The 15,763-nt window shown below is 42.3% G+C and overlaps 1 protein-coding gene across 2 annotated transcripts in view; it reads right to left on the bottom strand.

The window, feature by feature from the left end:
* The window catches only part of CRYBB2 (crystallin beta B2), a 59,274-nt gene that overhangs the window by 23,260 nt on the left and 20,251 nt on the right, over positions 1-15,763 (bottom strand). For both annotated transcript variants that reach the window (XM_085636312.1, XM_085636311.1), the window contains exons 2-3: positions 10,341-10,413; positions 1,109-1,227 (exon numbers count right to left, since the gene is read on the bottom strand). In XM_085636312.1, coding sequence (XP_085492438.1) covers positions 1,109-1,227; positions 10,341-10,394 — 173 coding nt within the window. In that variant the 5' untranslated portion in view covers positions 10,395-10,413. The remainder of the gene's footprint in view (positions 1-1,108; positions 1,228-10,340; positions 10,414-15,763) is intronic.

Here is a 15,763-nt window from a genome sequence, read left to right as displayed (position 1 = left end):
AGTATTAGCCAAGCTAAAGGACAAATGGTAATATGCATGTCTGCAATTAGTATGTTAGCGCATTAAAGCCAGAATGAATGACTTTGTCAATGCTTGTTCGTGGAAGTCATTTACCACTTAATTTCTAGTCATGGGTGTATTTAGACTTCAAAAATAGGGCATGACAACCAAATTTTTAGGCAGGACTTCCCATCCAAAAAAAGCTGAAAGGAAGGTTCCACCCAACACATTTTCTTGGGGCATTAAATGGCCACCGTACACATTCCCATACTGATCCAGTTATGTTATTGCAATAACATTTCTGTTAATTTCTTTCCAAATTTGACACCTGAGAGTTACCACTAGTCAGCCAACATCTTTCTATCCTCTTGCCTTTCTATGACACAATTCAAGTGGAAGAGAGGCACATGTCACTTTGATATTTTAGATGGCTGCATAGATCATTCTATCCCTCAAAAATATGAAGTATGGCTCTTGCCTAACGGGCCGTACTATGTAATATCGAGGCTAGGAATATCGAGATACACTAATATCATGGACAGAATATCGAGCGAGAAATTATAGAAAGCTAAGTGCATATACAGGAAGTATAGATTTACTATTCTTATTTCCACATCCATGCACTTTGAATATTTATATATATATATATATATATATATATATATATATATATAGGCACATATATGTGGAGGTAGGTATGGAAAATCTATAGTTACTTATCTTTTGATATTTTGTCCTTCGATATTGTGTCCATGATGTTTGGGGGCATCGAGATTCCTACCTTGATATCTTAGGCACACCCGCTGAAGGATGCTCTAAAGACATGGTAACATAGCACCACAGCCTCTTCCTTCAATTGTAGTTAGTGGTGTACTGTCATTTGAATTTCAAAGTATGCATTCAATTATATAATTTTCAAAAGACAGTCTATGTTGAGTCATAATACCCATCCAATGATATTTGGTTCCAGTTGGGATGAGATTTATTCCATAGATTTATTCCAAAGTAGGTCATTGCACATCAGCCATAGTAGCCTGCTCAACACAATCTGTCCAAATTTGCAATTCTTCCCTTAGCGTGTAAGCACATTAGTTGAAAAGATACATACGGTCCAGAGTGTACCAAGATGGAGCCAACCTTCTCCATTCCAGCCTCCTTCAAACTGGTGCAGGGCGCATTAAGTTCGTGGCTGCGGCCTTGGAAATTCTCCTGTTCAAAGATGACGATCTAAATATCAAAAGAGAAGCGAGAGGAGTTGATGATGTATTACAGAGACATATAACTGTGAAATGAGAGAAATGCAGTAAGCTAGCAGAAAATGAAGCTATAGGACACTATAAGAATGCACAGCGGCATCAATATAATACAAGAAATAAGGCAGACAAACTGTTGGGTGTGGCAGGGCAGGAAAGATTTGGTGACAGGTGAATTTGAGAAATAGTGGATAAGTAGCTTCTTCTATGCCTCACCAAAATCCCCAAAAAACAATGAGCATATTTGAACCTTTGTAGATGACCTTCTAGTGTTGGAAAAGGGCAATAGGGAAAGATTTGAAGCATAAATCACACACGATGAGGTTATGGAGGCATTTTCCAACCTTCCATTGGGGAAGTTCCTAAGACTCAATGGTCTCCCATTGGAGCTACTTAAGAAGATGGATGGTCGTATTGTGCCTTTCCTCACCAAGGCCTTCTGTGATGTGCTGCATGAGGAAATAATACCAGAAGATCTAAGAATGCTGCACTGTGGTTCTTATCTTTAGTAAAAGTAAATTTAAAGACAGATGTGCATCCTACTGACAAATTTTGCCAATACATTTTGAAACTAAAACCCTCACCAAAATGTGTCCAAGCCTCCCGCAGGGGTGGTAAAAACTCTGATAAGCCCTGATAAATCGAGGTTTATGCCAAATAGAGCCTTTAGAGTGAAATTTGGAAGATTACGCAATTGCCTTGACTAGATGGGTGACTGAACCAATAACAATATTGTCAGTGGTGCTGAAAAGGCTTTGACCCTTTCAAGTGTTTGTTTAATTCCGACTGCTGGAAAAATGGGCTTGGGCCCTAATATCTTGACATGGATCAAACTCCTGTGACTCCCTATTGGCCAGTGTTAGGGTGAATGGAATGTTGTCACATAGTTTTCTGCTACAAAGAGGGCCCAACAATGGTTCCCCTCTCTCCAATATTGTTTTTCTTAATACTCGATCCATTAGCATGAGGTGCTCTTAGAGATCCACTTTTTAAGCGAGTGTTGTTCAAGATGGGAAGACAGGATTCCCCAATACATTGACAATATTTTACTATGAATTAAAGATCCCGATCATACTATAAGAACATTATTGGAGGTCTTTCATTTTTCTGGCCATTTTTGAGATTTAGAATTGCTATTTATTTATACAGTGGAATTGTTACTCAGAAGGGTGTCCTGGTGCAAGAACAACTGTATAAAAACATTTGCGGTAAAGAAAGAATCAATTACAGTGCAGAAAAGCGCAAATACTTCAGGGATTTCCTGAAGGCCAGATGGTCTGGTTCCAATCTAATGGCATGTGGAAGGGCATTCATTCTTTTTGGCCTGAACCAAGAATTAACACCCAGCAGAGCTTCCCTCCATATTTCGAGGAATCAGAAGTGTGGCAGCTATGGAAGAGTAAAGCAATCTATTAGGGATGTAGTAGAAGTCACTTAAATGGCAGAGGTCTGTATTATACATAGTAATTGAATGGTGACCTGCAATTAATGCAGCATTCCTGTTTAGAATAAATACAGAGGGATTTATATATCTGTGAATATAATTAAACAGGGATAAAAAGAGATTTTATGAAAGCAAACAACATTCGTTAATGGATCATTTTCGGACAGAGACAGCTAGGTGGGAAATCCTTGCACTATTCCTGGTTGTACCAGAAGCACTTTTTAAAATGACAAAACTATTAACCTATCATTAGTTTTCAAAAAATGCTCTCTTTTAGATCCTATATGGTTTTTTCAAATAGGTGGATGCTGTCTTACGAAGTTTCCTGTGGAAAGGCGGTGTGCCCAGGATTGCACTAAATAACATTTACTGTGGGGGGATCGCCCTACGTAACCTATGTAATTATTTGCTGGTGGCACTCTTGATAGTGATTAATGATAGAGATTAATAAATGGGCCTTCAAGGAGAAGGATGAAACATGTTTGAGAATTTATTAGTAAATGATGAAACATGGGTGATATGCACACTATGCGTACAGAATGATGTATTAAAGCCTGGAATGGGGCCACACACCATATTGAATGGAGACAGAGAATACCTGGGGAAGCCCCATTGTGATCTGGGAAGTTCATGATAGACTTCAATGGTTTGCAGGGATTCATGGAATGGATTCGGGGAATAAGATCTGGTGGGTATATCTAGGTGGAGAGATGTGTGGGGTGTGTCCCTTTTTCAAGTTGAGTTTGGAGCATGAGGTGTGAAAGACCCAAGCCCCGACCAAGTTCATCAAACGATTACAACGCATCCAAAACGCCTTGGCACGACTGGTCCTCTATGTACCACGCCACAGCCACATCACCCCCCACCTGAGGGACCTGCACTGGCTCCCCGTCAGCAAGAGGATATCCTTCAAGCTCCTCATCCACGCACACAAGGCGCTCCACAAGACCGGCCCAGCCTACCTCAACAGATGGCTCTCCTTCTACATCCCCAACCGCCAGCTACGCTCCGCCGACCTCTCACTAGCCACCATCCCGCGCATCCGAAGAACAACCACCGGTGGGAGATCCTTCTCCCACCTCACCGCCAAGACATGGAACACCCTCCCACTGAGCCTATGACCGACCCAAGACCTGCTGACCTTCAGGAGGATGCTCAAGACCTGGTTGTTTGATCAGTAGCGCCCCCCCTCCCTCAGGGCCTTGAGACCCTCGGGGGTATGTAGTGCGCTTTACAAATGACTGATTGATTGATTGATTGATTGATTGATTGATTGATTGATTGATTGATTGATTGATTGATTGAAAGACACAATTATTGGTTTACTTGCAGCTACGCTGTACCCTAAATAGATATGTCACAACAGAGAGACTTTTCTGGAATATACTCCATGGTAGAGTTATCTTCCTTCTGAACAGATGAGGGACAAGACAGTATTGTAAAACTGAAGGTATAACGGGAGAACAAGAAGCGGAGGGCTTGAATGAGGAGGACTGACAGGAGGCCCTCATTTTTGTAAATAACTCTTTATTTTTTTACGCAATAAAACGTTTAAATACATTCCCAATACAATAAATTTCAGCATTTCTGTACTTGCTGTTAAAACAGGAGGCTCTAATGTGCCCGGAAGAAGGTGCTAACAGGGAGGGTGTAATATCTTCATGAGTTAGCTTTTCAAGATACTATAATATGTTGCATATGTTTTGCCATCTCTCATGCTCTTGTTACCCTATGGTCTTTCCTCCTCTCTTACCCCCTTCCCTCTGTGCGTCCAGACACCACATGCACTTTTTTGAAACGTTAGGGAAATGCTGGGAGATTTTTCACATTTTGTGAGGAGACGCGAAAGGAGTGGTTAAAAAAAACTGTTTTTACACTCATCCAATTTCAAATCAGGACATCAAATGACACATTCTACCACCTATTATGGCTGTGCCCTAAAATACAACAGTACTAGATGGCGTGTAATGAGACAATTTTATGAGACTGCGGGCACTCGATTGGGGATGTCCCATAGACTGACCCTTTTGTCTTTATGGTGTGACCTATAGATCACTAGATACTGTAAACATGTTATTAACCTTCATTGCTGTTGGCAAGGAGAGATATTCTCCAGAAACAAGGCAGTTCCAAGCTACCTTTTTCGTTCGAGCCTGGGCAGCGCATGCGCTGCTGCGAAGCTGGAGTATGGCTTTGAAGCCCCTTGCACTCTGCGCCCATATTTTTAATTGGCTTGTGTCATTGTCCTTTGGAAACGCTGGCTTCCGAGTCGTTATTAGGCTTGTTAGTTCCGCCTTGTCTACCTTTGTTACCTTCCATAACGACTGGACCTTTTACTGGTGTTGTTACATGGTCGGCTTTATAAGTCAGGGAGCTCTATTTTATTTTAAGCTCTTTCCCTATTCCACCCTCTACCTCACAGCACGCCGCCCGTTTTTATATTAATTTTTACTAATGGTGGTCCGCTTTAACTATAGCGGCTGTGTTTTTATTTATTTATTTTAGCAGAGCAGTCCGCATTTAGCGGCCGTGATTACTTATTTATTTATTTATTTTATTTAATAGCGCCCATGCGGTGCTTTCACATTCATAGAGGCCGCGCCCCTTTATTTACACAAACCGCGTCTAAAGAAAGGTACGCAGCCGACATTAAAGTGAACTTGACAAATATATGCTTTTTTTTTGTCAAAGCCCCCATACCGCGGTTACACTTTAATGTCGGACACGCCACTTTCTATCGACGCGGCTTAATTAAAGAAAGGGGCGCGGCCTTCATGAATGTGAAAGTGCTGCTTGGGTGCTAGTAAAAAAAAAAAAATGTGCAATGAAATAGGTCTCACATTTGCAAGAGTTTAAGCTATTGCAGTGCCTAGCTTAAACTCTCGTTAATGAGAGGCCTATTACATTGCAAATATTAGTTTTTTGAATCAGTGGTATAGCAATCTAGACTGGTTTATGGAAACTGTGGTGTTTATTAGAAGAATACGCCATGGTAAATTTGAGAAGGCATTGGGGCGCATGGAGGCGTGGATTACTGTAACACTATTGCTTTATGAAAGGGATGGCACTGTGGGACTGAACGGGGAGTGCTAGTTACCCGATTGCAGTGATATGAGCAGGGTCGGAGTGGCCTATAGGGCAATCAGGCAGTGCCCACTTTTTTCGCTGTTAATGGACCTGTTTTATGGTCTGCTTTGCTGGCACTTCCTGTTGATTTCCCTGATATTAAAACAAACCTCGTCTGCAGCAAGCAGTATGCAGGCTTCCATACCTTGAAAAACACTTACACAGCGTTTCTTTACCAGGCCAAAACTGCCCCAATTTGCAAACAGGGACCCCTTTTTTAGCTTTCTAATTTACTAATGGGGGGCACTTTTATTTTGGGGCCAGTGCCTATTTTCAATTTCATTCTGACTCAGGATATGAGAACCTCATTACTGATTAAGAGTGTAAATCTTCTTTCTGAAAGATTAAAATGATAGCTCCAAAGGTTCTCAACCTTGAACATATGTTCAATTTCATTTGACTTAGTGCAATGTTTTTCTATAGCGGGACTGGTATGTAAGAATGAATTAAAAATGTTTACAAAAAAAAAGAGGCTCTCACGTGGACACAGCAAAGTCACGTGCAGTGGCGAGGTTAGCCAACCGAAGCTAAAATGTCAGCAGTTTTCTTTGATGAAGTCGGCTGTCTGTGCTGCCTATTGCGTGGCTCGAAAATAATTGTATGCGCTCATCGAAGGTGATTTGGGGGTCAACGCTATCGCTCATCTGCAAACACCGAATTGGCAATCGGGCGAACAGCTCTCACTCACAGTGTGCACTGAGGGGAACATAAGGGAAGAGGCTACGACTGTGGTTTTCATATACTGGGGCAGATTTACTAATGGTTTGCACCAGGTTTGCATCACTTGCACATATTGTTTATTTAGAATTTACTCTCCAGTGCAAAATGTGTTTTAGGCCGGAAAGTTCCCATAAAGTATTGCAAGGCAGCACTTTGCATTGTTCTGCATTACTTTGGGTTAAGGGGGAGTTCCCTGGGTAATACATGGGTAACCCCATGGAACCACCAATGGTTTTTGATTGCAAAGCCCTAGCTAGTCACAATAGTAGAACGAGTTTAGCACCAAAGAATAATGCCTCTTTGAGGCAGGCGTAAAAAAGAGAAATGCTTTTATTTCTCCAAACTTATCTAACTTTGCATGTGTGCTGTATCATACTGCATCCATTAAACAGGGGACACTTCGTCCAGATATTTAAGCGTCTATGATATAGGGGATTGAATGAAATCATAAAAGTAAATAAATAAATCAATTGGATGGATAAAAAACAATAATGGGTAACAAAATGAATTAAAAAATGAACAACAGACGTACAAAAATAAAGCTATTTCTTTCACTTAATGCATATTACAAAATAACACACATCAGTAGGGGTACAGAGAAAAGCAATCAGACACACATATGCCCAGTGTGTAGTTTGTAGTGTTTCACAGCTCCACTACTCTTCTGTAATTTACTTCCCATTAGAACAAATTCTACAGCTTATGGATATATTCTTCTGATTGTTTTTTGACAGAAAGGTAAACATGCACGCAGGATTATTCAAACAAGATGAACCACATGGCAACATGGTTAAACACTTGATTGTGTTTAATCCTAATGGTTTGATTCAATGTCTAATATAGCATAAACACCTAAATATCTGGACTAAGTTTCCTCAGTTTTATAAATGACCCCCTTTTAGTTTGCCCTTCCTTTATAACACACACTTTACAGCACACATCCAAAGCATGAACATTTTTAAAGTTTTTTTAGGCATCGTATTTTTTACTGGACATGACTCAGACACCTTTGCACTATGGTGGAAAGATGTGTGAGAGCGTCAGCGCTAAGGAGAGAGTACAGTGGTACTTCTGTAGTAGTAATTTACGTACTCATATATGCTTTTGTGAACTGACCCCAAAACATGTAAAATCAGAATAAAATGAGATTGTTCAAGGAGTATGCATGTGCGGTGAGTAGAAATCAAAAGGATTTTGCACTTTTACTAACAGGGAGTTTGCAAATTTCGGTGGTATGCTTCATAAAGGCATGAAAGTGTACGTAAAATAGTAGTCCTGTATTACTGTTTTACATACTCTAACAACAAGCCTTTGTGACTGGGGTCCCCAAAAAATGTTTTCTGCTCATATTAACAATTGAAAAGAACAATTTGATTGCAGAGTGCCTCCCGGTGGCGTAGCTTGGTCAGTAAGATTGGGGGGGTGGGTGAGGTTCGGATTTCCAAACAATCACACTGCCATGTAATATTAAAATACATAATACGACAAGCAGTGTGCATGAGCGTGGCTAAAGGGGAAGTTGAAAGGAAGACGAATGATGATTGATACAGGGACGAAGTGAGAGAAAACACAATATTTTGTAAAATAACCAACATTTTTGAAAACTTTTAGAAGAGAGAGGGAGATGGTGTATGTGCATTTTTTCATCTGTGCGTCTGAAAAATTTCTGGTGAAATCCGACAGACACCTCACTATACCCGACTGAAAGCATCTGGACCTAACTATTTACCAGAAAATACATTTACTAGGGTGTGTAACACTCCAAACAGCCCCCCCCTCCCCAAAGCTACGCCCCGATTGCTTTGTTGAAGGGCTGTAAAGAAGAGTGAAGTAGACCTATATCCTACACGATGTTCATGCTCAGCCAAAAACCTTTGTGTGTCAGCGATGGGGTTTGCCCAGGTAACACTTTGGATCCATCTGAGAGTTTTGCAGCAAGTGGAGGGCATACATTGACATTAGGGCACTGTGGGGAAACACTGTTCTAAAAAAGTGGAATACAATACATTTTTCCTTAATATTTATTTATGACAGATTTAAACACACTGGGCGGGCTGCATATCTATGTGCTCCCACTATTGATTGTGGAAAATAACAAGGTCAATTTCTTTTTTCAATTACCAATACATGGTAAAACCTTGATTTCTTTCCATATATTAATTTATTATGCTACATTTGATCCCTCAGCAGTTCTATAAACAGGGCCTGACTGGGAACCCAAAGCAGCCCTGGAAAATTTGACGGACCAGCCCCCAGGGGAGGGGAGGGGTGAGAGGGGGAAGCACTGCTGTTTTTGTTACTGGGGGTTGATATTGCAGCACTCCTGCAAAACCGACCCCCACAGCTGCAAAATCGACCCCCACCCTTCCAGCCTCCTGGGGAAATGCCCAATGCCCGATACGGCCAGCCTGCCCTATCTATAAACACCAAGAAACATTCAAGGTTTCCCAACACCTAAAATCAAATTATTTCTGATCAAGGACTCTTCTTGGAATATTTTTCATAGTAATATACAGTGAAATACAGGTTGTTCTTGAATGGTTCCTAACTCATGACCATATTTCCAGTTTACCACCATACCTAGCAAGCAAAACTCCACAGTAGGAATATGTGTTGCATCAGATTTGCAATATGTTTTACCACTCAGTAAAAACTACTACTGGATTGGAAAGACGGGTGCAAACATTTTACTATTATTGCACTAAGGTAAAGTGCAAAACCTGAGCTAGCATTCGCAATATACAATCAACTCACAATGTGGAAAAGTGCAAAAAACAGATGCAAAAAACGTAGAGATTTATTTTTCTTTACAAGAACAAATATTTTCAAAATTATATTTGTTACTATGGGAGACACACTTAACACTAACTCTCAAGTAGCCCTACAAGTGGATGTAGATCATATAAGAAAACCCAAAAGGGACAGTTTAGTTAACTGAACACAGTAATCAGTTACTTTTAATGCAATTATGTTTCAAAGTGGTTGGTATTATTAGTGGTTATTTTCATAGTTAAAAGTAAACAATCACTTCTAGGCACTTTTTCTAAGTGCTCTAAACTTCAAAAATAGAGATGTGTAAGACTGAATCTGTGGCCCATCAAACCTAAAATCTGTTATCTGGTTAGTTTTCAGAAGTAACTTTAATAACCGAGTTTCAAAGGTGCATTGAAACCATTGGTTTGTGTGGAGGAAGAGGCAGGCAGGATTGAAGGAGCTAACTGTTTTTCTCTGCATGCCCAGGGACAGTGTGCAGAAAGAGGTGGGGTGAGCAGCCTCCTTGTTTACTTTGGGACTATGAGGCCGACCCTGACAGGTTGGCCACTAGAAGAGGTTTGGAACCATTTCAGCATTATTATGGGTAGCTGGGGATAGGTATTACAGAGAAGTGATTAGTCATGTGGCACATTAACATTGTCAAGGAGCCCAAAGAGAAACAGACGAAAATAATTAAAAGCTTCTTGAAAATTATTTCATCTGAATAATGATCATAACGAATATATTTAGAAAAGTTGCATCTATTAAAATGTAGGCTCTCGCAATGCTACATAATTAATAATGTAAGCTAAAATCTACGAGAATATAAGTTTCTGAAATGTTGCAAAGTGTTGAATAATTGCCAACGAAATATGGCGTGTATTGTGCAATATCGTATGTGATTGTTATATATGTTGAATATAAGTTCCTGAAAGGATGCCTAGATGATGATTTAAGCACTTAACACACATTGGTGCCTTCTCTGCACCACTATAAAACCACACAAAATAAAGAAAATAGAAGTGAAAAAAAAGCATACTAACCTTAGAGGCCGGTTGCTGTTGCTTGGAGGCTGGGGCTTGATGATCAGATGCCATTGCTAAATAGGTTGGTCTTCTTCAAGAATTAAAAATACAACAGAGGTCTTGTTATTTCAGTGCCAATACAGGTTACATGTTTCATTTATTCGGCAAAGTAGGATGTTATAACTGCCTAGAAAGAAAGTATCTGCCCAACATGCAGGACAAATCTACAATCTAGAAAGAGTACAAGGCAGGGTTCACTAGAAAAGTGGGCATGAACAGGTGTGATTTAAATATTAAAATATGTATGTGAGAGGCTGGCCTGGTATATGATGTCCACTTATGTAAGTGGGCACCCTGCACCGGTCCAGACAATCCTTATGGTGATTTAAGAGGTCTTTGACAACCTTAGAAAGCTCTCTAAGTGGTAGCTGTGGAGAGCAGCCTTCAGGCTTAGTCCAGAAGGAGTGTAAAGCAGATTGTTTTACAAGAATGCAATCTTATATGTATAGATTAAGTGAAAAAGAACCACACAAGGTATTTATAAAAATATGTATTTATTATATAATACTCTCTAACATATACAAATATCTCCTACCCGGAGATATGCACAATGCACACAATACTTTGCATAGAAATCACGTAAATAGCACAAAATACACAGTGGACCCCAGGGGGGGACCGAACCATATACTAAGAAAGTGGTATAAGAACCACAACTCGGATCAAGACAAGGTCGAGAGGACGTAGAAGTGTTGGGGACCCAAGGAACCACCAAAGGTGAGAGACTACGAGCCCCACGGAGATCGTATGCAGTGTGGGAACACGACCGCGTTCTCTGTACAAATCAACGTGTAAGTCGTGGTTGGAATTTTAAAGATTAAGAGCCCTTCACAGTGGACCCTGAAGAAACCCGGTGGAAGACAGTAGGTTGGAGAGCCACCCCACCCATGGATACCCTATTACCCACGTTACCTACAGCAGGGAAGCTGGGTGCATAGGTGTGAACTAGTGTCGGAAACCGCAGTCAAACCCAATGGAGGACTTCAGGAAACGGCCACCTCTGGAGAAGGAGAAAGTATCCAGTGGAATCCGAAGGTGGATTCTAGTTGAGAAGTACCTGCAAGCAGAGGGGACAGAGTCTATGTTACTTAGGAGTGACCAGGAGATCTGGGAGACGAATGCCCACCGATGTTGGGTCTTGCAGGAGAGTTAACGGGGACCTTGACTCTGCAGATGTGATTACCAGGCAATGCTGAGGAAGACCAGGCACCGTGCACGAGCTGTTCCGCGTCGGATGTCGAGAGTTGAGGGGTCGGTGTCCGTCGGAGTACCAACAAGCCTTCGCAACTGCAAACAACGTAGAATTCGAAGAAGGTGCAATGTGAGGACCAGCAAGGTCCAGAGGACTCACCACAAGCAGTGAGTCAGGGCAGGACCCAAGCAATCAGGGGAGCCCAAAAGAAACAAAGGTGACTTTCAACAGGATCCACAGGCCGTAGGCACTGGAGTCGTAAGAGGAGCTCAACCAACTCACCAAAATATGCAGGTCACGGTGCAAACGATGCGATATGGACAAATACTTTGGTTACTGGAGATGCTTGAGGTGGGGGCTACTATTAGCCCAAAGATCTTGGTGGAAGGAAGCCAACAAGCCTTAGCAACGGCAAGTCAACGCGATTCACAGGGGTTTGGTTCCTTCGGCTCTCACGAGGGCTACCGGCCTCAAACTTAGTGAGTGGGCAGGGCAGGTTTGAGAGCTGTGAAGAACCACCAACTGTGTTGCTGTGCCTTACGGAGTCTGTAGAAGCTCAGGATCAACAGACCCGTCAACTTAGTTGCGGTGCCTTCAGATGCAGGGAAGTGACTCCTTCACTTTATGTGAGATTCCTTCAGGTGTCTTGGATGCCCACAGGCATTGGAAGGTTCCTGTATGGTGCACAGGTACAGACGATGCATCAGACTGAAAGGGGGATGAAGTTGAGCCCAAACAAAGTTCAGTAAAGTCAGGAGAGCCCAGACAGTAGAAGTTGAAGTGGTGTCTGAAGTGTATCATGTCCCACGACAAACCTAGGGACCTACACCCAGGTAAGCCCTTAAGTACTCTAAGGAAAGGGTTGGGATGATTCAAGGGATCTTCCCAGGAGACGGCTTGGACGGGGGAGCTTACTTCCATGTCCTATGTCCAGTTTCATGCCAGAGTGAGAGCCAACGGCTCCTAGAGCTGGTTTGAACGGACTATGCAAGGGGACACCAAATGTGCCCCTCATGCAGACTGAGTGGCGCTAGCAAGAGCGCCCACCCAGCCCTAATACACTAAATCCTGTCTGAGAGGTGGTCACACCTCCCTGTGACAGGATGCCCATTGTTCTGCCTTACCCTGCTCGAGCTTGGCTCAGCAGCAGGAGGGCAGAATCGTGTCCATGTTGTGCTGTCTGGGTCTAGAAGACTGGCACCGGGAGCACTGAGAGCCTAACGGAGGCCCATTCCAGTGCTTGGATTCATACCTCCCACACTGTTTATGGTGTAGGGGTATAATTCCAACATCATGTTTGATACCAAATATGATAGGGTTCGTTTCAGCCAATTTCGAGATGCCCCTCTATATAGTATATGGCTCTTTCACTTACAACCTGGGAGAATGGCTGTAGGGGTGTCCTGCTCCTGCAGGGGCACCCTCACACTTAGAACCAAGCACCCTGCCTTCAGTATTGATAAGGCATGCTATAGGAGTGACTTATAGGTTTTAAGTGCAGTGACCTTAGATATAGGAAACCTATATTTTTCATAAGGGGTGCTAATCCTAGCTTGTACAGGCTGCAATGGCAGGCCTGTAGTTACATTTTAAAGGGTCTCCAATGGGTGGTATAATAAATGCTTCAGCCCATGGGGACCTCTGGGGTACCTATGCCCTGGGTACCTTAATACCACATACTAGGGACTGATAAGGGTACCTCAGTATCCAATCTGGGATGTAACTGTACTGACCACAACAATTTAAGGGAGAAATCAGAGAGACTGGGGTCCTGATTAGCATGATCCCAGTCAGACTAGTCAAAAACAGATTACCACCAGGCAAAAAGTGGGGGTAACCATGCAAAGGATTCTACCTTCTTACAATACATCATTGAAATTACCTGTGTCTTACTTCACTGAGTCTCAGGACACGGTAATGTCTAGTGCGAGTGCACCAAAGGCTGGTGTGCTAATGTGCATTCATGAATGTGTGCTTGTAAACTTTGAAAAATGCTGCTCTCAGTTGCGTCTGATGAAGTGGTTGTATGTCAGATCAATGATAATAAAAATGCCATCGGAGATAAATGTAGTGGCCTAAATATCATCTACAAAAATATGGTTCCACGGAGTGCAGATTTTCTATTATTAGCGCCAATGGGGCAATATTATTGCTATTGATATTTGGTCCACAATATTCTAGTACCCCCCTGATCGAAGGACAGAGCACTACTTGAACCCCCTGAGCAGTATATTATATTACCCCTTTAGTGTCTTGAGCACTTTGAAGCCAGTTGTTTCAGACATGTCCGGCCGCTCTACTGCTACGATGAGTGTGGTCGTGAAACTGGATTTTAAATTGATAATAAATTAGATATGTATATGTGTGTGTGTGTATATATATATACATTATCTACTGGCGTTCGCCAGTAGATAGTTATAGTTAGGATCGTGTTTCCATAGGAAATCCGCAACATTCTATTTGGAATATCTTTGGCGCCGATTGACGAATCCTCGCGAAATGTTCAAAATAGGTGGGACGCTCCGCTCCTTCCCTGAAAGTCTCGGGGGGAGTCTTCAAGTGGGGGCTGAGAAAAAGGGGGTGTCCCAAAACGCGTTTTCCCCAAGCACTTTTCCATAGGACCTTTAGTCCAAGCTACAGCCCGAACGGCTGAACAGAATTACTTGAAATTTGGCAGAGAGGTAGTCCTCAGGTCAGGGATGTGCCTTTTGCAGGTCTGGTGTAAATCTGTTCAGTATTTCCTGAGAAAATAGCATTTAAAAGCATATATATATCTATAGGCGCGCTCCGTGCGCGTACGGTAAAACTTACCGTACGCGCAAGCTGCCGTGCGCGAGCGCGATTCTGATTGGTTGTTAGATCTTAGTAAACATTCGAATCGGTCGAAACCAGGAAGTGTCGGCCGCCATTTTGTCTCTCACAGTCTGAGGGGGTGAAAAACAAAGGTGGAGAACGTGAAAAGGGGGCAGGGTAGACAGTTCCTGACCCCCTAGCCTTTGTCAGGGGGTCCCAGAAGGACCCCCAAGGGCCAAAATTTCCTTTAATTTTTTTGCGAAAAATCGCGGAGTACGCGTAGCGTGCGCGTACGGTAGAAACGGAAAAATTCGTAACGTGGGTGCGCGATGCGCGAAGCGCACCGTGCGCCCACAGCGCGCGCACGGCGCGCGAAGCGAACCGTGCGCGTACGGTACGCGCACGGTGAAAAACCTTAAAAAAAAATACATAACTTAGCATTTAAAAAAACGTACAAATTCACTGAAAAAACCATAGGTTTCACATACGTTATAGTTAGGAATTAGCATTTAAAAAACCTTGCAAATTCACTTAAAAAACCATAGGTTTCACACATGTTATAGTTAGCTGGACATTTCACTCGTGAAAAACCATTGAAATTCCCCCGTTATAGTTAGTGCAGGCAACTATAACTCACGCGACCGCAATCCTCTGCTGATGACGTCAGATATTACATCACTGATGACATATGTGTCTTTCTGAAAAAAAAATATTTGTAATATATGTATAGCTAAAAATTAATGGAAGAAGACATGGGTAAATAAGTGTCTAAATACAGTGATGTAATATCTGACGTCATCAGCAGAGGATTGCGGTCGCGTGAGTTATAGTTGCCTGCACTAACTATAACGGGGGAATTTCAATGGTTTTTCACGAGTGAAATGTCCAGCTAACTATAACATGTGTGAAACCTATGGTTTTGTAAGTGAATATATATATATATATAGGGAGAGAGATAGATATAGATATATAGATATATATGTCGGACTTGGCCCTTTTTGCAGGGTCATCCCTGAACTTTTTGACTTTCTCCTAGCCTTTTTTCTGACATGGTGTTGGTGGTTTTAGGACTCTGGGCACTTTAGTACTGCTGTCCTGTGTAAAGTGTGTGTGCTCTCTGTGTTAAATATGGTAAGGATTGGTCTACACCTGTTTGGCATATTTAAGTTACCTATCAGTCCCTTGTAAAGTGGTATCCCATATACCCGGGGCTGGTAAATTAAATGCTACTAGTGGGCTTGCAGCGCTGATTGCTCCACCCACCAAAGTAGCCTTTTAAACCTATCCCAGGCCTCTGCCATTGCGGGGCCTGTGCGCGCAGTGTTACTGCCGCTGTGATGTGGCACCTAAAAGTGTGTGCCATGTCTGTGACCCCCCCCTTTTTTACTGCATGTCA

The sequence above is a fragment of the Triturus cristatus genome, chromosome 11, assembly GCF_964204655.1.
Source record: "Triturus cristatus chromosome 11, aTriCri1.1, whole genome shotgun sequence".
NCBI lineage: Eukaryota > Metazoa > Chordata > Amphibia > Caudata > Salamandridae > Triturus > Triturus cristatus.
This window is presented reverse-complemented; position numbering and strand designations above follow the sequence as displayed.